General features: G+C 40.0%; 1 protein-coding gene across 4 annotated transcripts in view; it reads left to right on the top strand.

Annotated features, from left to right (window-relative positions):
* LOC139758393 (uncharacterized) overlaps positions 1-25978 on the top strand; it is a 120367-nt gene that overhangs the window by 49778 nt on the left and 44611 nt on the right. For 3 of the 4 annotated variants that reach the window (XM_071679777.1, XM_071679758.1, XM_071679749.1), the window contains exons 6-10: positions 2851-2985; positions 5570-5669; positions 8290-8621; positions 14519-14770; positions 23847-24183. In XM_071679777.1, coding sequence (XP_071535878.1) covers positions 2851-2985; positions 5570-5669; positions 8290-8621; positions 14519-14770; positions 23847-24183 — 1156 coding nt within the window. The remainder of the gene's footprint in view (positions 1-2850; positions 2986-5569; positions 5670-8289; positions 8622-14518; positions 14771-23846; positions 24184-25978) is intronic. The other variant, XM_071679768.1, reaches the window with a different exon arrangement.

Below are 25978 nucleotides of genomic sequence, written 5' to 3'. Positions count from 1 at the left end.
GACACAACCCTTGAGTATGATGGTACAACCCTTGAGCATGATGAGACAACCCTTGAGCATGATAATACAGCCCTTGAGCATGATGCCACTGTTGTGTATGACAATACACCTTTTGCACATGATGATGCGACCCTTTTGCATGAAGAAACAACCCTTGAGCATGATGATACAACCCTTAAGGATGATGATGGTACACCCTTTGAGTGTGATGATACATCCCTCGAGCATGACAATATATCCATTAAGCATGATGATAAAACTGTTGAGCATGTTGGTACAGCCCATGTGTATGATGGTAAAACCCTTGTACATTATGGAGCATCCCTTTGGCATGTTGGTACAACCCTCGGACATAATGATACAACCCTTGAGCATGACAATACAACCCTTGAGTGTGGTGGTACAATCCTTTGGCATGATGGTACAACCCTTGAGCATGATGATACAACCTTTGTGCATGATGATACAACCTCTGCACATGTTACAACCCATGTTCGTGACAATACAACCCTTGAGCATGATGCTTCAACTCTTGCATATGATGACACACACCTTGAGCATGATTATACAGCCCTTGTACATGATGATACAACCCTTGTGGGTGACAATACAACCCTTAAGTATGATGGTAAAACGTTTGCACATGATGACACAAACCTTGTGAATGATCGTACAGCCCTTGAGCATGATGGTAAAACCCCTGTGCATGATGATACATCCCTTGCACATGATACAACCCCTATGCATGATGATGCAACCCCTGTGCATGATGATATACCCCTTGTGCTTTATTATACAACCCTTGAGCATGATGATACAACCCCCTAAGCATGATGGTACAACCCTTGTGCATAATGACACAATCTGTGTTCATGATGATACAACCCTTGATTGGGATGGTACAACCTGTGCATATGATGACACAAACCTTAAGCATGACTGTACAACCCTTGTGCATGTTGATACAACTCTTTGGCATGACAATGCAACCCTTGAGCATGATGGTACAACCCGTGCATATGACAACACAACCTGGGGCATAATTATACAACCATTGAACACAATGGTTTAACCCCTGTGCATGATGATACAGCCCTTTTGCATGACAATACAACCCTTGAGCACGATGGCACAACCCTTGCATATGACGACACATACCTGGGGCATAACTATACGACCATTGAACATGATGGTGCGACCCCTGTGCATGATGATACAATCCTTGCATGTGATGATACAACCCTTGCATATGATGATACAAGCCTTGATGATGATGATACAACCCTTGTGTTTGATGATACAACCTTTGAGCATGATACAATTTTTGTGCATAACAATCCAACCTTGGTGTATGATAGCACAAACCTTGCATATGATGATACAAGCTTTGATAATGATGATACAACCCTTGTGTATGATGATACAACCTTTGAGCATGATATACAACCTTTGTGCATAACAATCCAACCCTGGTGTATGATTGCACAAACCTTGCATATGATGACACATACCTTGAGCATGACTACACAACCTTTGTGCATGATGATATAACCCCTGCACACTATGATATAACCCTTGTGCATGATGATACACCCCTGGAGCATGATGATAAAGCCCTTGAGCTTGACGGTACAACCCTTGTGCATGATGACACAACCCTTGTTCATGATGATGCAACATCCAAGCATGTTGGTACAACCCTTTCATGTAGTGATGCAAACCTTGAGCATGAATATAAAATCTTTGTGAATGATGATACAGCCCTTACACATGATAGAACCCTTGTGCTTGACAATACAACCTTTGAGCATGATGATACAGCTCTTGTGCATGATGTTACAAATATTGCACTTTAGGATACAAACCTTGAGCATGATGATACACCCCTTGAACATAATGGTGCAACCCTTATGCATGATGACACAACCCTTGTGCATGATGAAACAACCCATGCAGATAATGATACAACACTTGAGCGTGGTGATACAACCTTTGAGCATGATGGTATAACCCTTGTGCATGATGACACAACCCTTGTGCATGGTGACTTGACTTCTTACCTGCCTTTTAGGGTCAGGTTAAAGGTCATACCATCATATACAAGGGTTGTACCACTGTGGTAAAGGGATTAACAGTCTATCTTTCACTTTACTGACCACTTGTTTGGGAGAGTTTGTAGTATTATCCTCCGGTTTAAATCAAGATTGTAATTTGTCAAGCAAGATATATGGTGAGCATGTCATGCCAACCTTGCCTTCATGGCAATGTATCATCATAGGTACTCATAGATTTACATGTGTATCTGGTACCCCAGAAGCCTTGTTCCTCCTTGGAATTCCACTCTATGTGGTTGGCCAAGGCAGAATGGTCTTTAGGCTTCCACATCAAAACACGCTTCCTGAGCTTGCTTCATCCCACACACACACACACACACTTCTGCTTGTCCTTCCTCAAATTTGGTGCCATTTAGTGTTCTAAGGACATTTAGTTTGTGTTGATGTCTTTGGTGTTGGGGAGTGAATATCATGTGCATCATTATGTGATGCCAGTAGTGGTTGTTTTATTCAGTGGGAGTGATTAACTGTTCAGGGTGTAATGAACCCACTAAACATAAGTATACTTTTGTAACATCTATACCCTGCTATTATTAGAGTTGTTTCAAAGGGACTGAGATTCCAGATAAGACCATACCCTGCTATTATTATAGTTGTTTCAAAGAGACTGAGTTTCCAGATAAGAAAGATATTATACAGGTGGTTCCTTAGATGTATATTCATACCTTGCATACCAATACCATGTACTGCATGGATACATAAAGTGTTCTGTATATATTTTATTCATTGTAAGTAGCTCCTTTTATTTCAGGTGAACAGAGTACTTCATCATATTGGGCTTACCATCCCATGTTTCAAATTGGCTGCCATTTTGAAGAAGATCACAGCATCTCAAAATGAACCTGCTCATCTTTGGAAGAAAGAACTAGAGGTAGGGTCATTTTATGAATGTGAATTCTTTAAACTTATGTTTGACTAAAGTGTTTCATGTATTTAAAGAAATTTTGGCCTTGCAGAATCGTCTTGAACTTTGTTAGTAACCCCATCCTTTGGTGTGGGATATCCAACACCAGTGCTTAAACATTTGCCTGAGGACTCTTGATGCCGTTCTTCATTGGTTTGGTTCTTTAGTTTATATCTTTTCATTTTTCATTCATGTGTGGAGCATAATGAGGTGTCAGAGGATTGACAGAATGCATGTGTAGTGCCATTGTATAAAGGCAAGGGGATAAAGGTGAGTGTTTAGACAACAGAGGCAAACATTTGTTGAGTAAACTTGGTACGTTGTATGGGTGGCTATTGATTGAGAGGGTGAAGGCATGTAGAGAGCTTCAAGTTAGTGAAGAGCGGTGTGCTTTCAGAAGTAGTAGGGGATATGTGGATCAGGTGTGTGCTCTAAAGATTGTGTGTGAAAAATACTTAGAGAAACAGTTGGATTTTTTTGTGTGTGTGTCATTTATGGATCACGAGAAAGTATACGATAGGGTTGATAGAGATGCTTTGTGGAAGATCTTTAGAATATGTGGAGTGAGAGGTAGGCTGCTTGAAAATATGAGAAGTTTTTGTCAAGGGTGTAATGCATATGTGCTAATAGGAAGAGAGGAGAATAAATGGTTCCAAGTGAAGGTTGTTCTGTGGCAGGGTGTGTGAGGGAGGTTAAGTGTGAGATTCTTGGAGATAGAGGTGATTTTGCAGTCTTGGGGATGAGAGGGCTGGGGAAGTGAGGCAGTTGTTGTTTGCTGATGATACAGCAGTGGTAGTAGATTCAAGTGAGAAACTGCAGAAGTTAGTGACTGAGTTTGGAAGTGTGTTTGAAAGGAGGAAGTTGAGAGTAAATGTGAATAAAAGCTAGGATATTAGGTTTATCAGGGTTAAGGGAGTTAATTGCATTGTTAGGTACCCAGGAGTGGTCATGGCAACAGAATTGAGTCATAGGATGGGTGCTTCGGCGAAGGTTCTGGGAGGGCTGATGAACGTGTGGAAAAAGAGAATGATATCTGGGAGGGTAAATGTGGGTATGTTTGAAGGAATAATAGTCCCAATAATATTATATGGATGGGAGGCATGGGCTGTAGATAAGGCTGTGCAGAGGAGAATGGATGTGTTGGAAATGAAATGTTTGAGGACAGTATGTGGTGTGAGGTGATTAGATCCTGTAAATGATGAAAGGATAAGAGAGTTGTGGTAATATAAAAAGTGTGGTTGAGAGAGCTGAAGAGGATGTGCTGAAATGGTTTGGACATATGGAGAGAATGAGAGAAGAAAAGTTGACAGTTGACAAAGATGATACATGTATTGGAAGTGGAGGGAACAAGGAGAAGGAGAAAACCAAAATGAAGGTAGAAGGATGGAGTGAAAAAGATTTTGAGTGATGAGGGCTTCAACATGCAGGAGAGTGAAAGGCATGCATGGGATAGAGTGAATTGGAATGATGTAGTATAGTGTATACCTTTGAGTGTTGCTAAGAGGTGGAAGGTGTGCATGTGTGACTAAATTTTGAATGGTATTAAGGACGTGTCAAACACAATGGTTGTTTGATTATTTAATTGATGGAGTTAAAGGTGGTGAGGTGGGGTGTCAGTGACGCACTGCTGAATCATGGTTGAATAGTGTTAAATCCACAGTTTTTATTTGCAAATGTTGCTGATCTGTTAGCTAGATTAAAGTGGATTTATAAAGGATGAGGATTCTGAAAGTCAGAATGAATAATAGTGAATTTCTGGTTCATGAAAACATTGTGATACCAGAGTTTAATATCAGTTGAATGGTGAAGAACAAGAAATTATGAATTCATTTATTTGGGAGTGAATTTCAACATGGATGGTTGTAACAAAAGCTGAAAATGAGGGAAGAGTTGCAGGAGAGTAAACTGGACAAGCAACGTCCTCTGGTAAACAGAAAGAATTGTATTGTAGAGTTGACAGGAAGCTTCATATTGTCCCAGTTTTATGCATGTGATAAAAATAAGAACAGTAACTTACTAGTATTGTTAGAATTAAGAGAATAGAAAAAAATGATGTGAGAGGGATATATTGTGTGGAGAAATCATTAAGAAGTTGCTTGGATAAATGTCTGTTAAGATGCTTTTTCAATGAAGAATGTATGGTAGATGGATAGCCAAGAGGATGTAGTAGTATAATTGAAGGTACAAGAAGATGAGGTTCATCATAAATGAATAGATGTGAGATAGGGCTATTAAATTTTTTTGTATTGTGATCAAGTCCTTTTTTGATCATTTGCTGTAAAGAAGGGAGAGATTCTCTGGCTTATTTTATATATCATTATCATTGAAATAATAATTGTTAAAGGGTAAAGGTGTAAACCTAAGATGAAATGGATGGACTAAGTAAGTGATTATGTTTTTATTGGAAGGAATCATGGAGGAATGTAGGGTTTGGTGGTACCTAAATCTGTATAAAGATTGTATGTATTGAGTTTTGCACAATAGTGCATTGTCTCTCTCTTGAGGAATAGATTGTTATTTTCAGTTTCTTATTAGATATCTTTTCTTGCAGCTTGTACATGAGATTGTTCATCGTAGGCCAGAACCATCTCCAAAGAAGTACTCTGCAGAAAGAAGAAAACAGCGCAGTGTACTTCCAAAGCCAACCCCAGGTATGAAATAATGTGTATGGAGAGTTAAGTTAGGTATTATATCCCATTAGGAAAAAATTATTTCCTTTTCATGAATTTATGGAATTAGTCTTTGGCATAAGCTTCTGAGCATCCTTAGAGGTGCTTATGTATGGGACAATGTAGAAAGTGACTTTTTTAGTATATATTCATGGACAGCAGCTTTAAGTGTTAAATGCCCAGCAGTAGTGCTGACAACATTTTTCAAGGAAATCTTTGTGGTCATGCTGAACATATGGTACATAGAAAGTACTAAAGAAGATGAAGATCTGTAAGATCATTGTTAATGGTGTAAACGTGGGAGACAGCGACAAAGCAAAATAAATAAGATAAAAAAATAAATAAGTTTGTTGAGTATTCCTGGTAAATTATATGGGAGGGTATTGATTGAGAGGGTGAAGGCATGTACAGAGCATCAGATTGGGGAAGAGCAATGTGGTTTCAGAAGTGGTAGAGGATGTGTGGATCAGGTGTTTGCTTTGAAGAATGTATGTGAGAAATACTTAGAAAAACAAATGGATTTGTATTTAGCATTTATGGATCTGGAGAAGGCATATGATAGAGTTGATAGAGATGCTCTGTGGAAGGTTTTAAGAATATATGGTGTGGGAGGCAAGCTGTTAGAAGCAGTGAAAAGTTTTTATCGAGGATGTAAGGCTTGTGTACATGTAGGAAAAGAGGAAAGTGATTGGTTCTCAGTGAATGTAGGTTTGCAGCAGGGGTGTGTGATGTCTCCATGGTTGTTTAATTTGTTTATGGATGGGGTTGTTAGGGAGGTAAATGCAAGAGTTTTGGAAAGAGGGGCAATTATGCAGTCTGTTGTGGATGAGAGAGCTTGGGAAGTGAGTCAGTTGTTCGCTGATGATACAGCGCTGGTGGCTGATTCATGTAAGAAACTGCAGAAGCTGGTGACTGAGTCTGGTAAAGTGTGTGAAAGAAGAAAGTTAAGAGTAAATATGAATAAGAGCAAGGTTATTAGGTACAGTAGGGTTGAGGGTCAAGTCAATTGGGAGGTAAGTTTGAATGGAGAAAAACTAGAGGAAGTGAAGTGTTTTAGATATCTGGGAGTGGATCTGGCAGTGGATGGAACCATGGAAGCGGAAGTGAATCATGGGGTGGGGGAGGGGGCGAAAATTCTGGGAGCCTCGAAGAATGTTTGGAAGTCGAGAACATTATCTCGGAAAGCAAAAATGGCTATGTTTGAAGGAATAGTGGTTCCAACAATGTTGTATGGTTGCGAGGCGTGGGCTATGGATAGAGTTGTGCGCAGGAGGGTGGATGTGCTGGAAATGAGATGTTTGAGGACAATATGTGGTGTGAGGTGGTTTGATCGAGTAAGTAATGTAAGGGTAAGAGAGATGTGTGGAAATAAAAAGAGCGTGGTTGAGAGAGCAGAAGAGGGTGTTTTGAAATGGTTTGGTCACATGGAGAGAATGAGTGAGGAAAGATTGACCAAGAGGATATATGTGTCAGAGGTGGAGGGAACGAGAAGTGGGAGACCGAATTGGAGGTGGAAAGATGGAGTGAAAAAGATTTTGAGTGATCGGGCCCTGAACATGCAGGAGGGTGAAAGGCGGGCAAGGAATAGAGTGAATTGGAATGATGTGGTATACCGGGGTCGACGTGCTGTCAGTGGATTGAACCAGGGCATGTGAAGCGTCTGGGGTAAACCATGGAAAGTTGTGTGGGGCCTGGATGTGGAAAGGGAGCTGTGGTTTCGGTGCATTATTACATGACAGCTAGAGACTGAGTGTGAACGAATGGGGCCTTTGGTGTCTTTTCCTAGCGCTACCTCGCACACATGAGGGGGGAGGGGGTTGTTATTCCATGTGTGGCGAGGTGGCGACGTGAACAAATAAAGGCAGACAGTATGAATTATGTACATGTATATATATGTATATGTCTGTGTGTGTATATATATGTGTACATTGAGATGTATAGGTATGTATATTTGCGTGTGTGGACGTGTATGTATATACATGTGTATGTGGGCGGGTTGGGCCATTCTTTCGTCTGTTTCCTTGCGCTACCTCGCTAATGCGGGAGACAGCGACAAAGCAAAATGAATAATAAATAAATAAGAAATAGGGAAATTTTACAGAGGAGAAGGAATTGACAAAACTATACTCATATTGTTGTAAATATCTTGCATGATACACGAAGGTATCTGTTGACATATTCATTTGATGTACCATCCTCCATGCATGTTGATGGGTATTGCCCGGTGGGGTGGAAAAAATTTGGGTAGAGGATATGAAAATGTTGTCTGCATTGCCAGTAATTGCTGTCTGACTGTATACAATAGACTCACAATCATCTTCCAGAAGAATACCTTACAGTATACAGAACATTATTAGTTAGTGGGTTGAAGTTACAATAACTTGTAACATTCTTCTCTGCCTGAAACATGATTTACATAAGGAATCTCAGATTTCATTGTTATTTTGCTCATGACTGTGCACAAGGACTGCCATACTGAGGGGATAAAGCTGATGATTCTTCCTGAATTAATTCAAAGCTTTAGTTTTCTTCAATTACTTATTATTTTTCTCATCCCTCTTTTGTACAAACTTTCTCTTAATTTTTATGAATTCTTTTTCAGTGACTTCGTATGGTCTCTGTTGGGACAGCATTCAGTATCCTTGCCATTCATTGTTGGGTAGAAAAAAGAATCCAGAACCCATTATGGCACAAGCATATGCGGCCAAGAATCGTGTGCCATTTTTGATGACGTATAAGGATGCAGACATCAGGTTTGCAGACAATATCTCATTTGAGGAATATGTACCAGATTCAGAGGATTTTATAAAAGTTAGAGACCAAATGAAGAAAGAAGTGCAGAAAATACTCATCAGGTATCTAAGCACATTTGAAAATCTCACTGTGGTAGAAGAACATTTGAATTCTGATTTTGTGGAGAAGAAGAGCGAGATGGTAAGTATATTACTGATTTACTGATAATCATTTGATTGTCATGAACCTGCATTATTTGAACTAAAGAGATTGCCCTGATAATGTTGCTGCTTTTGATATTTTGAGATTTTACCTGAAAATGTAGTCAGAAAATATGTATTTTTCATACCTGTTTGCCATTTCCAGCTGTAGTGAGGTAGCAGCAGGAACAGATAAAAAAAAAAAGATAATAATCTCATTTGCTTACATTTGTTCTCAGGCTATTGTTTGTGTGAGCTAAAACCACATCCCCTTGTTCACAACATGCCTGGTTCTGTCCATTGACAGCATGTTTACCCCTGTATACCACATTGCTCCAGTTCACTCTATCCTGTGTGACTAGCACCCTCCTGCATATTCAGGCTTCACCCACTCCATACTTCTGTCTCCAGTTTGGTCTCCCCCTTCTCCTTGTTCCCTCCATTCTGGACACAGATATTCTCTTTAGCAACTTTTCCTCTTTAATTCTATCCATATGTCCACCTTCTTTAGTTTTCTTGACCATACTCATCTAATAACTGCATGTCTTTCTTACCCTATCATGTCTTACTTGATCAACCCTTACTCATCATTTTTTGTCCTGAATCATTTTATTTCCAACACACCCACCACCCTCTTCTGCTCATCCTCTAAAGACCATTCCTTGCACCCATGCAACATCATTTGTACTACTATACCTTTAACCCATTAAAGGTAGGCAATGTTTTCATACATCCATGTAGGGCAGCATATTTTAGGAATAATAAAATATCAGAGAATGAGCCAATACATACATTAGTAGGTAAAATTAGATGAAAAACGAAGGTAAAGGGTGTTACTTACATGATACTGTGTCATAGCTGGCTGTGGAAGGAGGGGAGGATTAGCGTGGGAGGACCTGGGGTGGGCACTCCTGGGACCAGGTTAGAGAATTCTTTGATCACTTTTGTTTTTTACTAAGTATATCATTTATGCATTTATTTACAGTTGTTATGTACATCTATTTACAGTTGTTCACTTATTATTCATTTAGTAGTTCTTGAGTGTTTGATTGTCCTAAAGCAGGGCGCACACATACCAGCATTATAGCCTGGGTACCATGTGATGACGTCTTTGCATCTCTTAGGGTGTCTGATTGTATTGTGACACGGTACAGTTCCTCTGTTGTTTGTGACTTTTGGCATCCATGGGAAAATAATCAAGGTAGTGTCTCGAGATGTAATCTGGACCTAACAAGCATTCAGGTTGACCTGTTTAGATGGCTAGATGCAGTAGGTGTTACTGTAACATAAGTCACCAGCAATTTTTCTATCACATTTTTGCTGAAGATGCTGAGAGATACATCTTTGCCTGTCTTTACTAGGTACAAGTTGTAGGCTTGTAACATTGTAACATCCAACTGGTGAAATAACATTTTCATGTATCATTCGCATTTTTCCTCAAACAATCTGTATTTGCAACCTGCATATCACTCTTGTTAACCAACTGCATGTTTGCATTGTAATCCATTGTAATCCATGATGGTGTCTCACTTCTTTACATTCTCCTCTGTGATATGGTCAACTTTGTCACTTGACAACATGTTACATGGATGTGCAGTTGAGAGGATATGCACAGGTTTTCTGTCTATCCATTGACTAACCAAGATGTTACCCTCAGACTCCCTGAATTGCTTGTCATAATGTTCTCTAGTGTTGAGGAATTGTTGCATATCCTTTCCTTTTTACCAGAGTGTGCCACAGAAGCCAGTGTTATGACCCAGGAGGAATTTGGCAAGGTTTAGTGATGTGTAGTAATTGTCCGTGTAGGGCACGTTTTTTTTTATCTAGGAATGATGACCTTGTTTTTTTCTCTACATGCCCACTAAATCCTTGTGGGTCGTTCTTAGACACTTTTGGAATATCCATGACACTGGCTGTTTACACTAGCATATCAAGGATGTACCCAGCTTCACAGTCACAGAGGACAAACATCTTGTTTCTATAGCGATGCCTCTTGGAAGGAATGTACTGGCGAAAAGTAACTCGTCCCCTGAAAAGCACCAGTCTTTTGTCAATCACCAGGTTCTGGAAAGGTCAAAAGAATTTCACAAACTTTGCCTTCAGCATCACAGTGTTCTTTTTTCCACAGTCTGTCCTGGCTATTTGGATTAATGTTATCAATGAAATGCAGATAACACAGTAGATGGACAAATTGGCCCCTAGGCATGTATTTGCTGAATGTAGTTAGAAAAGTTACATCATTCTGAGTCGAGCATTCCTTCAGTACATGTTTCTTTACATGGCTCATAAGCATAGTCAGAGCTTGGTATACGAACTTCTTTGAAACACCTACATTTGCCAGTTTGTTCAGCAGAGTCTCTCTGGGAATCATACTCATAGAAATAGTTCATTTCTTTATCAATAAAGTCCATTACCTCTCTTTCAAAGATTGCTGGAAATAAGGCAATTCGTCCTCCACTTCTTCATCACTCACTGGAAAATCATGTTATTCCCGAGTCACTCCTGTCAAAATTCACTGACTTTGGCTGGTAATTGTGTGGTTGTATTCTCCACACAAAGGATTGAGATGCAGCAACAGTTGCCTGTGCTTGTGTGGTATCTCTTGTCTTTTCCCATTACCTCACCTTATGCTGTGAAATATGACAGCGTGACCTTCGTGACCTCACGCCTCCTGCACTCAAACTTGCACCACCATCTTCTCCACTTCTTTCACTACTAGAATCATCTGACTCTTGTTCACTTTGTGGTACATATTCATTCGCTATATTGTTAACTTCAAGCTTACTAACTCTTTCATCACTGTCTCCATCCTCCTTATCACCAGATGATTCAAAATCATTACCTGCTAGATTTAGAGCAAAGCAAATTTTGGCCAATGGGTGTAGGAGTGTCGGCAAAAATTTCCTAGGTGTTGATGTTAACACATCTTCCTTTTGCCCTGGGCACTTTTTGGCCGTGTCCACTCCCAGTTATGTAAAATGCTTCACTTCCTCCAATTTTCCTTCATGCATACTCGCACCCTAACTAACCTGACCCTCAACTCTGCTGAACCTAATATCCTTGCTTTTATTCACATTCACTCAACATCCCCTTTTCACACACTCTTCCAAACTCAGTCACTAACTTCTGCAGTTTCTCACTCGAATCTGCCACCAGTGCTGTGTCATCAGCAAATGAAAATTGATTCACTTCCCAGGCCCTCTCATTCCCCAAAGACTTCATACTTGCCCCTCTTTCCAAGACTCTTGTGTGCCTCCGAGACACAGTTTCTACCCCTCTCTCTATCGAAAACTTCTCAAGACTCTCGTCTCCCCTTTGACATTCTGTAATTCCATCTCTTGACTCGATGAACGTACTTGGTATTCTTGTAATGTCCACTCTTTCTTGGAAACCCCACCTTATGGGAATACTTAAGTCTGCCTCTTAAGAAACTGGGTATCCTGTTTAGATGTCGAAGCTTCTTCTCTACTGAACAGTTGCTCCGTATTTACAAGGGATTGATTCTTCTTTGTATGGAGTAATGCATCTTGACTTGACAGAGTTGAGTTGAAAGTGGTCTGACTTATAAACTGTACCAGACTGACTTCCTAACTTGACCCTCTTACCTTATGCCACAATGTTGGTTCACTTTCCCTCTTCTGTAGGTATAACTTTGATTTTGTTCTTGAGAGCTGGCAGCTTGTGCACCCACACCACAAGTTAGACCATGTGATACTTGGTGAGCTGCTGCATCATATGATTATTGTATGGCCTTCAACAACTCAAGGGTTGGCCGTTATGATACCTTCTTTTCATACATGTCGAAGCTTTGGAACTCTCTGCCCTCTCATGTCTTTCCCAATAACTATGACTTAGCACATTTCAAATGACAGGTTTTTCACTTCCTCCAAAATCCTTAAATACTTTCCCTAGTCTTTTTCTATTTCATAATTCTCTGTATTTCAATTAAGGCCTAGCCTTAAAGAACAAAAATTGCCTCCTTCACCACTCTATCCATAAACAAATTGAACAAACAAGGTGACATCACCCATCCTTGCTACAGACCAGCCTGCACTTAGATCCATTCACTTTCTTCCTACTCATACACAATCCTGCTCATATGGAATCTTTGCTCCCTTGATAGAAATTTCTTAGCCTCTGGCAGCTATCCTCCTGCATCATATAGTCTTAAGACCTTCCACACAGTATCTCTATCAGCCCTATCATATACCTTCTCCAGGTCCATAAATGCCATTCACAGATCCATCTGTTTTTGAATATTCCCTACACACATTCTTTAAAGCAAACACTTGATCCACACATCCTGTACCACTTCTAAACATCCACACTGCTCCTCCTCAATCTGATGGTTTGTACATACCTTCACCCTCTCAATCAATATCCTCCCATGCAACTTACCAGATATACTCAACAAACGTACACCTATTTAGTTTGAACATTCATCTTTATCCCCCTTGCCTTTAGACAGTGGCACTATATAAATGGCAAGCGTATATATAAAAAAAATATATGTATATATGGGAATGAATAGGGGCAGGCAGTGTGAATTGTGTGCATGGGTATATAGGTATGTGTCTGTGTGTGTATATATATGTGTACATTGAGATGTATAGGTATGTATATTTGCGTGTGTGGGCGTGTGTATGTGTACATTGTGTATGGGGGTGGGTTGTGCCATTTCTTTTGTCTGTTTCCTTGCGCTACCTCACAAATGTGGGAGACAGCGACAAAGCAATAAATAAAAAAAAGAAAAAATATTTTTTTTTTTTTTTTATTATTTTGCTTTGTCGCCGTCTCCCGCGCCTGCGAGCTAGCACCAGGAAACAGACGAAAGAAATGGCCCAACCCACCCCCACACACATGCACACACACACACGTCCACACACGCAAACATACACAGACACACACACATACACACATGCACACAATTCACACTGTCTGCCCCTACTCACCCCCATCGCCACCCCGCCACACACACAGAATAACATCCCCCCCCCATGTGTGCGAGGCAGCGCCAAGAAAAGACAACAAAGGCCCCATTTGCTCACACTCAGCCTCCATCTGTCATGCAATAATGCCCGAAACCACAGCTCCCTTTCCACATCCAGGCCCCACACAACTTCCCATGGTTTACCCCAGACGCTTCACATGCCCTGATTCAATCCATTGACAGCACGTCGACCCCGGTATACCACATTGATCCAATTCACTCTATTCCTTGCCTGCCTTTCACCCTCCTGCATGTTCAGGCCCTGATCACTCAAAATCTTTTTCACTCCATCTTTCCACCTCCAATTTGGTCTCCTACTTCTCCTCGTTCCCTCCACCTGACACATATATCCTCTTGGTCAGAGTGGCATTTCTGTTTCATGTCAGTAAACAATTGGTTTCAGCGTGTAAACTTCATTTTCAATCTCCCATTTGTTGTGAAATTGTAGAACAAAGGGTAATTTCATCAAAATACAGACCAGGTTCTGTTTTAGGGGTTCTGGGTTCAACTTTTCTGAAATATGAGGCTGAAAAGTGTCAATTTTTATTGTTGATCAAAAGTTTGGTTTGTAGTAGAAAGTAGAAGGGATTTTTGAAAGTTATTAGGATCCGAGCTGTAACTAATATGAAATGAAAGTTTGAAAAGGAACCAGATTTTAAGCATACATGAAAATAAGTTTGTGATGTATCATATGATTAGCTGCTTCATCTGTATCATGCTTCCATGTTCAGAACTCGTGTAATTTAGGTGCATGGATTTTATCAGTAAATCTGAGTCCTATTTCAAGTTTTTTCCTCATTTATTCAGACATTTATGTGGTGATCACATTATTATTGGTACACTTAAAACCATGATCTATACAAGGCATCTTTCTTGGAACAATGAATTGATTGGTATATATTGTAAAGGTGGATGTTGGTGCAGTCTTCAGGAGTCCTGCAGATAATGGAAGTGTGGCATCTCTAATGAAAGACCTGAAAGGTTACATGGCTTGTGATGAAGGGGAACCAGTACCACTGTGCATCTTTGGAGGACATCAGTCTGTTGAGAGGATGGTTTGTGCAAAAGATGTCATGTCGTGCTTTTCTGAAAAGCTCGACAGACTGGATGGACTCGAACCTGCTATAACAGACTTTGGCCGGCAGATACTCATAGCAAAGGTAACTGATATGTAAATTATTTAATTGATTATTCATTTTAATGGTATAGAGATGGATAGAAGTATATTTTTATCAGTATTTTTTATGAGTGTTTCTTTCATCCACTTTGTATTATGTTACAAGAGTACCTTGGAATTTGTTAGTTCAGTACGATTAGAGTATAAGTACTGTTTCTTATATATGCCTCCTTTTTAATTCTTTCCTTTTATTGAATTTGAGTTACTTTGATTGGAGGGGGCTTTTGCTTCTTATATATGAGAGCTGTCAGCTGTCACAAATACTGTCTAGTGCTTGAAACTACAGTAGATTTCTGCTGGACTGCCTGAGATATTATATATTACTTGATATATAGTAGAACTTGAAATAACCATCACAGATTTATAAGACATAAATCTCAGAATAATTCTTGGAGGTGGGAGATTATTCATAACATAAAATGGTGCTTGCTGTGTCTGTAGATTACAAAAGCTATTTTTCTTTTTTAATGCTTATTTACCATTTCCACCACTTGTGAGTTATATCAGGAACAGGCAAAGAATGTCCTCATTTGTTTACATTCACTGTCTAGCTGTCATGTACAATATACCAAAACCAAAGCCCCTTCATGCAAAGCCAGTCCCTATTTACCACTTTGTGGTTTCGTCTCACTACCTCATATACCACATAGCTTCAGTTCTCTGCTCAATGCATGCCTCTCACCCTTTTTGGTATTGAGGCCATGAATACTCAAAGCCGCTCACTCTGGCCACCCAACTTCTGATAGCTCTCTCTAATTTATCACATAAATCTTCTTAGCTAGTCTCTCTTTACTGATCATCTTCATATGACCGAACCATTTCAGGATACCATGTTCAGCTCTCACAGTCATCTGCTAATGACTACACACCTCTATTACACTATAATTCCTTATGTGATAACCCGTCTCGCACCAGATATTGTTCTTAGGATTTTTTTTTTTTACAATTAATCCACTCTTTTTTTGTCTTTTATATTTAAAGCACAAGATTTGTATTCATACAGCACCATCAAGACTGTTTTACAATCATACATTCACATCTTTTTTCTCACAGATGGTGCCCTCTCCTTCCATACCCTCATCAGTCAACCCAGGACCTTTGTTCTCTCACTTATTGTATGGTTCACTTAAGTTCCCATTGTTCCATCCACTGCCATATCCACTCCCATGTTCTAAAAACTGCACTTCCACCAGGTTCTTCCCCTTTAAACTCAAACTGACACCAACCTGTTTTCCTTCCCATCCCTGTTGAACCATGTAACTTTGATATAATTGACCTAAGCTCTTTACTTTCCTCTTTCACTCTGCATCCCAAAATCAGACAATGGCTTCACCAGTTTCTCACCATTCCAAAATCAGACAATAGCTTCAGTAGTTTCTCATCTGAGTCTGCTTCAAGCCTTTTCATTTGCAAATTACAGCTGACTCACCGTCCAGGCCATCCCACGCTTGGCATGTTGTAGACCCTATTCTCTCCAAGACCCTCACATTTACAGTTTCCAAAAATCATTTTCTGTCCCCATATATTTTCATAAGTGATACACAGCTAAGGTTTATTGTGGTTGCAAACATATGACCCTCTCAGTGCGAATTCATTGTACATTTGGTCACTGAGGCTAGTGTTTCTAACGGTGTGAGCACTAGCAACCCACCTTCTGTGCCTCAAGTTTTCTTGAGGGAAGGATGTCTTTACCTTAATCTTCCCAGCTGCCACTTGATTTTGGAAATATTGCTTCTGGGCACAATATTTCTAATGTCTGTGCCTTAGGACATAGGCTCTTAACTTCTAAGGAGGGGAAAGCCCAAAGTCTTGCCTGCAAGCAAGAAGATGTGGGTACACATGAGATTACTAGGTGCACTGGACTCAGAATGCATAAGTAGGTGGCTGCTTCCTGCAAATCTCATTAGTGCCTTGCCTTATTCAGGAGGTTATGATATGATGGATCCAAAATATGGACTTAGAATACTTCAGGAACCTTTCCAATTCCATGTTCAGCCATCTGCAGATGGTAATCAAGGCAAAAGGAGAGATGACAAAGTACTAAAATGCAAGTGTGACATTGCCCTTGAAAATGTATGGAGAGGTAGTCAAGGTAAAAATTTGTGGACTGTACCTCCCTCATCACCCCATCCATGAACAGATTAAACAGCCATGATGACATCACACAACCTAGACTTAGACCTTCCTTCTCTTGAAACCGCTCATCCTTCGCAATTTCTATTCATGCTCACACCTTACTATAACAGTAAAAACTTTTTCTCACCTTCCACAAGGCAACTCTGGCAACCCTGTCATACACTTTCACAAGATCCATAAATGCCACTTCCAAATCCATCTCTTTCTCCAAGTATTACTTACACAAATGTTTCAAAGCAAACTTCTGTTCCAGCTACCCACTACCTCTCTGACATTTTCCATCCCATTTACACTTCACCATTACTTACACTGTCATTTCACTACAGTAACATCATATTATCTCCTCTCACCAGCCAGAGTCCTAGAAATGTGTGCTGTGTTTTTGTGTTCATGTTAAAATCCAATTTTAGAGCTGGCAGAACTGTGCTGTGTCAACTTGAGTTCTCTTTTATTCATAATTCTTCTCAAGGATGTAGATACCTTCCTCTGTGAGATAACTCTTTCCCAGATTTCTCTTTCTAGTGTACCATGTTCATATTGAAGTGAACTTACATATTTAAGTTAATGCGCTAACCTCTTCCAGCAGTTTTTCACCCATCCTAAACTAATTCTGTGTTCCATCACTACATAAGTTTGGGCAGGATGTTATGTTATAACTTTCTGTGGACATATTCTTGCTAGCACAGTTGATCAAAAGTGATTTTTGGTGGAATCTTTTTACTTACTTGATAGGCACCCATTTTGAAAATGGTAGTGATATGATTCTGGGGCATGTTACTACATGAAATTGCTTATTGATTTGAAAATTATTTGTATTTACTAGTCCTATAACTTTGGAGAGCTGAATGATAGAATATTCAAATTCATATTTTTATTAGGCAAAGACAGATATCATAGCAAATATATTATTGTACACTATTTTTCATTCTTGGAGTCATGGCAGGACAGTAGGCAGTGCAAGTGCCTCATGTTATTTATTCCAGATGGCACTGCAAAGATTTCCTCCTCATTCTCCCAGCCTTAGTAATGATTAGGGCCATTGCAAAGGGAGATTCATTTGTTATATCTTTTCCTATCTTGCTAGTGGCTGATCATCATCTCTGAGAGACTTTGAGGAATGTTCCTATTATAGTCTTCTAGTCTTTGCTAATGGCTGATCATCATCTCTGAGAGACTTTGATTAATGTTCCTGTTATAGTCCTTGATATATGGAAAGCTTTTGATAATGTGATGAATATGGATCTCATTTCCAAGTTTCTTACTTATGGCTCTCCTTCCTCACACTGTTCTTTCATATCTAGCTTTTTCTTTGGCTGCACTTCTCCCCAATTGTTGATTGATCAGCCAGTCCTGCCGTCCTTATCAGTGTTGGAGTCCTTCAGAGTTCTGTTTTGTCACCAGCATTTCTCCTTTTTTTTGAGGATTTTGGTTCTTCAAAAGATCAAATGCCCTCATATTCTCATGGCTCAACTCACATTGTCCTACTTCCTTTGAATCCACCTCAACTTCTCTTACTACTTCCTCTTGAGACTTGGCCTTGAGCAGGATTCATTTAGAAACCCTATACAAGTTTCCCCATTTCCTTTGATAGCTTTGTTGTTCCACTACCAAACATGAAAAACATACTTGTTTTCACCATAAATTCTAACTTATCCTTGAAGCCCCACATTGTTAAATAGGTAATCCTTTTCAGATGTCATAGATTCTTCTCTTTTGAACAATTATGCAGATTATACGAAGAATTGATTCAACATTTTATGGATTATTCTTACGTCTAGCGAGGTTTTGGCTCTAGATATAGCTATCCCAACATTAAATTGAAGATGCATTGCTGTAAAACACAAGAAGAAATGTGAAGTGAAAAGTTTTACTGAAGGAGACAATAGAGTAAATGGAGTTATGCTTGCGGAGACATTTCTTAATATAATGTTCAAACAAAAATAATCCTTGAAGCCGTGCATTGCAAGATAGGTAATCCTTTTCAGATGTCATAGATTCTTCTCTTGAACAATTGTGCTGATTGTAGAGTATTGATTCACCATTTTATGGAAAACTCTTACATCTAGGGAGGTTTTGGCTCTAAATATAGATATCCTCAACATTAAACTGAAGATGCTTTGCTGTAAAATGCAAGAAGAAACGTGAAGTGAAAAGTTTTACTTAAGGTTAAGGATACAATAGAGTAAATGGAGTTATGCTTGTGGAGACATTTCTTATTATAATATTCAAGCAAAAATGTGATTAACATGTCAAGAAGCATACAGTACAGTCCAGATGTGGTATACTGGGGTCGACGTGCTGTCAATGGATTGAACCAGGGCATGTGAAGCGTCTGGGGTAAACCATGAAAAGTTTTGTGGGGCCTGGATGTGGGAAGGGATATCTGTGGTTTTGGTGCATTACACATGACAGCTAGAGACTGAGTGTGAACGAATGTGGCCTTTGTTGTCTTTTCCTAGTGCTATCTCTCATGCATGCGGGGGAAGGGGGGTGCCATTTCATGTGTGGTGGGATGTCGGCGGGAATGGATGAAGGCAGCAAGTATGAATGTTTTTTTTTTTTTTGCTTTGTCGCTGTCTCCCGCGTTTGCGAGGTAGCGCAAGGAAACAGACGAAAGAAATGGCCCAACCCACCCCCATACACATGTATATACATATGTCCACACACGCAAATATACATACCTACACAGCTTTCCATGGTTTACCCCAGACGCTTCACATGCCTTGATTCAATCCACTGACAGTACGTCAACCCCGGTATACCACATCGCTCCAATTCACTCTATTCCTTGCCCTCCTTTCACCCTCCTGCATGTTCAGGCCCCGATCACACAAAATCTTTTTCACTCCATCTTTCCACCTCCAATTTGGTCTCCCACTTCTCCTCGTTCCCTCCATCTCCGACACGTATATCCTCTTGGTTAATCTTTCCTCACTCATTCTCTCCATGTGCCCAAACCATTTCAAAACACCCTCTTCTGCTCCCTCAACCACGCTCTTTTTATTTCCACACATCTCTCTTACCCTTACGTTACTTACACGATCAAACCACCTCACACCACACATTGTCCTCAAACATCTCATTTCCAGCACATCCACCCTCCTGCGCACAACTCTATCCATAGTCCACGCCTCGCAACCATACAACATTGTTGGAACCACTATTCCTTCGAACATACCCATTTTTGCTTTCCGAGATAATGTTCTCGACTTCCACACATTCTTCAAGGCTCCCAGAATTTTTGCCCCCTCCCCCACCCTATGATCCACTTCCGCTTCCATGGTTCCATCCGCTGCCAGATCCACTCCCAGATATCTAAAACACTATACTTCCTCCTGTTTTTCTCCATTCAAACTTACCTCCCAATTGACTTGACCCTCAACCCTACTGTACCTAATAACCTTGCTCTTATTCACATTTACTCTTAACTTTCTTCTTTCACACACTTTACCAAACTCAGTCACCAGCTTCTGCAGTTTCTCACATGAATCAGCCACCAGCGCTGTGTCATCAGCGAACAACAATTGACTCACTTCCCAAGCTCTCTCATCCCCAACAGACTTCATACTTGCCCCTTTCCAAAACTCTTGCATTCACCTCCCTAACAACCCCATCCATAAACAAATTAAACAACCATGGAGACATCACACACCCCTTGCCGCAAACCTACATTCATTGAGAACCAATCACTTTCCTCTCTTCCTACACGTACACATGCCTTACATCCTCGATAAAAACTTTTCACTGCTTCTAACAACTTGCCTCCCACACCATATATTCTTAATACCTTCCACAGAGCATCTCTATCAACTCTATCATATGCCTTCTCCAGATCCATAAATGCTACATACAAATCCATTTGCTTTTCTAAGTATTTCTCACATATATTCTTCAAAGCAAACACCTGATCCACACATCCTCTACCACTTCTGAAACCACACTGCTCTTCCCCAATCTGATGCTCTGTACATGCCTTCACCCTCTCAATCAATACCTTCCCATTTAATTTACCAGGAATACTCAACAAACTTATACCTCTGTAATTTGAGCACTCACTCTTATCCCCTTTGCCTTTGTACAATGGCACTATGCACACATTCCACCAATCCTCAGGCACCTCACCATGAGTCATACATACATTAAATAACCTTACCAACCAGTCAATAATACAGTCACCCCCTTTTTTAATAAATTCCACTGCAATACCATCCAAACCTGCTGCCTTGCCGGCTTTCATCTTCCGCAAAGCTTTTACTACCTCTTCTCTGTTTACCAAATCATTTTCCCTAACCCTCTCACTTTGCACACCACCTCGACCAAAACACCCTATATCTGCCACTCTATCATCAAACACATTCAACAAACCTTCAAAATACTCACTCCATCTCCTTCTCACATCACCACTACTTGTTATCACCTCCCCATTTGCGCCCTTCACTGAAGTTCCCATTTGCTCCCTTGTCTTACGCACTTTATTTACCTCCTTCCAGAACATCTTTTTATTCTCCCTAAAATTTAATGATACTCTCTCAGCCCAACTCTCATTTGCCCTCTTTTTCACCTCTTGCACCTTTCTCTTGACCTCCTGTCTCTTTCTTTTTTACATCTCCCACTCAATTGCATTATTTCCCTGCAAAAATCGTCCAAATGCCTCTCTCTTCTCTTTCACTAATAATCTTACTTCTTCATCCCACCACTCTCTACCCTTTCTAATCAACTCACCTCCCACTCTTCTCATGCCACAAGCATCTTTTGCGCAATCCATCACTGATTCCCTAAATACATCCCATTCCTCCCCCTCTCCCCTTACTTCCATTGTTCTCACCTTTTTCCATTCTGTACTCAGTCTCTCCTGGTACTTCCTCACACTAAGTCTCCTTCCCAAGCTCACTTACTCTCACCACCCTCTTCACCCCAACATTCACTCTTCTTTTCTGAAAATCCATACAAATCTTCACCTTAGCCTCCACAAGATAATGATCAGACATCCCTCCAGTTGCACCTCTCAGCACATTAACATCCAAAAGTCTCTCTTTCGCGCGCCTGTCAATTAACATGTAATCCAATAACGCTCTCTGGCCATCTCTCCTACTTACATACGTATACTTATGTATATTTCGCTTTTTAAACCAGGTATTCCCAATCAACAGTTCTTTTTCAGCACATAAATCTACAAGCTCTTCACCATTTCCATTTACAACACTGAACACCCCATGTATACCAATTATTCCCGCAACTGCCACATTACTCACCTTTGCATTCAAATCACCCATCACTATAACCCGGTCTCGTGCATCAAAACCACTAACACACTCATTCAGCTGCTCCCAAAACACTGTATATGTATATGTTGAAATTTTTTTTTGTCTTTTTTCATACTATTTGCCATTTCCTGTGTTACCGAGGTAGCGTTAAGAACAGTGGACTGAGCCTTTGAGGGAAATCCTCACTTAACCTCCTTCTCTGTTCCTTCTTTTGGAAAACTAAAAATGAGAGGGGAGGATTTCCAGCCTCCTGCTCCCTCATCTTTTAGTCACCTTCTACGACACGCAGGGAATTCGTGGGAGGTATATTACCGGTACAACCTGCTAGGGTATTACGAGGGTAGTTAAGGTTTCATAGTGAGCCAGATCTTCAGTGGTTGTCAAGTTCCACTTCTTTTACCCAGGTTGCTGTCTTTTTTTCTGCCTCACGAACATGGGGACTGCAGGCATTCAGTACACAAGATACTATCTCTCTTTGTCACGTGTAGCACTTGACAACACTTAACTCACAAAACTAAATCTCTGCAACTGTGGTGAGTGGTTTTTGCTAGCCCTTCCTTTCAGTGAAATGAGAGGAGCAATAGATACAAGAAGTAGGGGTATAGGTAGAAGGAGCAGGCAGTAGAATTAATTGGAAGCATTAGGAAGCAGCAGTAGGTTGGTACTTTAGGCAGGAATATTAGGTAGTAGTTGTAGGAACATAGGTAGGAGCCTCTAACAACACTATGCTAGAGTTGCCCTTCTGCCAGTGGCCTGTTGAGAGTGAGACACTAACGGCTATCAAGTGGTACTGGAATTCAATTGTTATGGAGACTCTTTGCTGTGCCCACCCCTTTGAGGGAGTTCCCAAGGGTAATGGACATCAAAGATATAGATAGATAGAACTAATGTGGGCTTATAGATAGATAGATTGATAGAACTGTCAGCAATAAAGCACATTATCACAGCATGTGTCCAGGTTGATTTACCTTGTAGAACTAGACTGTTATTACTCAGCAGACAATGTTCCAGAATCTCATTAGACATATATCTTGATTTATTTTAGCTCTCTCAAGATTTTAGCTTACATGATGGATTTCAAGAGGGTTTATTATATTTTGTGATTTATTGATATTTTATCTTCCAGGCAAATATGGAAAACTTTAGGGGATAAGTAGATATGAAAGCTTGGGGACATATTAAATTGCTTGATTGTATCAAAATGATAGAAAATATGCTTTTGTGCTTTCCTACACAGTAGCAGACATGAAGGTAATTGACCGTTTTTATTTTCAGAGATGCCATACATTTTCCATACTTGTCAAAATACAAATGTTCAAAGAATCATGAATTAAGGAGGATTTTATTGTGGTCAGTCTATTTATATACAAGTAGTTGCCTTTTTTTTTTTTTTTATAAAGTAGGAACAAATATCTGTGTCCCAGATAATAGAATATTCAGTGATGTAATGTGTTTACAGAAGACATCTGCTATGCCCAGCCTCTATCAGATATAGAAAATATGTAGTATGGCTTACAGATTACAGTTGTTGTTAATGTACATTAACATGGTTAGGTAGTCACTGGTAGTTACCTGGATACTGAATAGTAGATTTGATGTTTATTGTTTAAGCTTCAATATGCATATATCAGTTTCTTCATGCATGCTTGTGTATTTCAGGACATCATCAAAACTTTCTTCCCAAATGGGTTATCAAAGGAGTTTGGAAACCTACACCATCTGCGTGAAGTTGAGAAATCTTTGCTTAGGAAATGTGAGGAGTATGATTTTACTGCAATTTGCACCTTTTTGGAAGTTATTGCACACAGTTATACTGTTGCCTTAGCAGAGAAAAAGTCATTAGGAACCAAGGCAGAGAATACGACTTTGTCTACTGAGGAAAAACAAAGGATTCTAGAGAGAATCTCAGAGGAAATTGTGAGTGACATCTGGCCAAGTGTGGACACTGCTTCTTTGGATACAGTACGCCAAGGAAATAAACCTGTCAGAGATGGAGGTAACATAACGCCAACATTTACTGTATTATTTATTAATTTGATATACTCCTATGTATTGGATTTTATTCATTTTTTTCATACGTGATCATTATTTCCCATGTTGTCAAAGTAGCACCAGGAGCACATGAAGTAAAGCCACATTCTTTCACTTCAATTCTCTAGTTGTCATGTGTATTGCACCAAAACTACAACTCCCTACCCACTACCAGACCAAACAGGTATTTCCATGGTTTACCCGGGATGCTTCACATGCTCTGATTTAGTCCATTGACAGTGTATCGACCCCTGTATAGCACATTGTCCCAGTTCACTCTATTCCATACACACCTTTCATCCTTCTGTATGTTCAGGTCCCAGTCACTCAAAATCTTTTTCATTCCATATTTCTATCTCCAATTTGGTCCCACTGTTCTAGTTCCTTCCACTTTTGACACATATGCCCTCTTCATTAACCTCTCCTCACTCATTCTCTCCATATGTCCAGACCATTTCAGCACACCCTCTTCAGCTCTCTCAACCAAACTCTTTTTATTACCACATTTCTATCTTGCCCTTTTATAATTTACTTGATCACACCATCTTACACCATGTGTTATCCCTGTACATTTAATTTCCAACACTTCCACCCTCCTCCACACATCCTCATCTATTGCCCATTCCTCACGTACATATAACATTGTTTGGACAACTATACCTTCAGACGTATCCTTTATTGCCCTTCTATACATTCTTGAGTGTGTTGTTCCTGTACATTTCATTTCCAACACTTCCACCCTCTTCCACACATCCTTATCTATTGCCCATTCCTCACATGCATACAACATTGTTTGGACAACTATACCTTCAGACATATCCTTTATTGTGACCTCTCTTTCGACACATTTTTCAGTGTTCCCCACTTGTTCACCCCCTTCTCACACACCCTATGACTCATGTCCACTTCCATGGTTCCAGTCACAGCCATGTCCACTCCCAGGTATCCAAAATACTTCACTTCTAGTTTTTCTCCACAACCTTGCTAAACTTAATAACCTTGCTTTTATGTACATTTACTTTTTAACTTCCTCCTTTCACTTGCTCTTTCAAATTCAATCACTATCCTCTGCAGTTTCTCTCTCAAATCTGCCACCAGCAGCAAACAACAACTGCCTAGGACCTCTCACCCCCTGTAGACTGCGTTTTTATCCCTCTTTCCAAGACTCTTGCATTTATCTCCCTCACCATAAGCGAAGTCAGTAAGCTGTGAGAAGAAACATCATGAGAGACACGTGTTCTGGAAGCAGCTGAGTGATTGTGTCAGCAGTTTAGATGAAAGATACTGGGTATTAGTAATTGGTTATTTAAATAAAAAGGTGAGTAAAGTGGCAGTTAAGGTACAATTGGGGAGCATGGTGTATTCAGTAGTGTGACTGGATATGGTAAAAAGCTGGTGAGACTGTGTGCTGGAAAAGGACTGGTAATTTGGGAAACTTGGTTTAAAAAGGGGGACAACACAAGTATACATATGTGAGTAGGAAAGATGGTCAGTGGCCATTATTGGAGTGCATACTCAGTCACTTGCATGTAAAAGAGAGACTTTTGGATGAAAAAGTGCTGAGAGGGTCAACTGGTGGGTTACCTGATTATTACTTTGTGGAGGCAAGGATGAAGATATGTAGAGGTGTTCAGAAAAGAAGAAATATTCGTGGTGAAAGTAAGCTTGACTAAGAGACTTGTGTGAAGAAATATTAGGAAAGATTGAGAGTAAAATAGCAAAAGGCGAGAGCAAATGAAGCTAGAGGAGTGGAAGAGTAA

The sequence above is a fragment of the Panulirus ornatus genome, chromosome 2 (genome assembly GCF_036320965.1).
Source record: "Panulirus ornatus isolate Po-2019 chromosome 2, ASM3632096v1, whole genome shotgun sequence".
NCBI classification, from domain to species: Eukaryota; Metazoa; Arthropoda; class Malacostraca; order Decapoda; family Palinuridae; genus Panulirus; species Panulirus ornatus.
The sequence above is the reverse complement of the archived record's forward strand: the minus strand, read 5'-3'. Positions and strand labels throughout refer to the sequence as shown.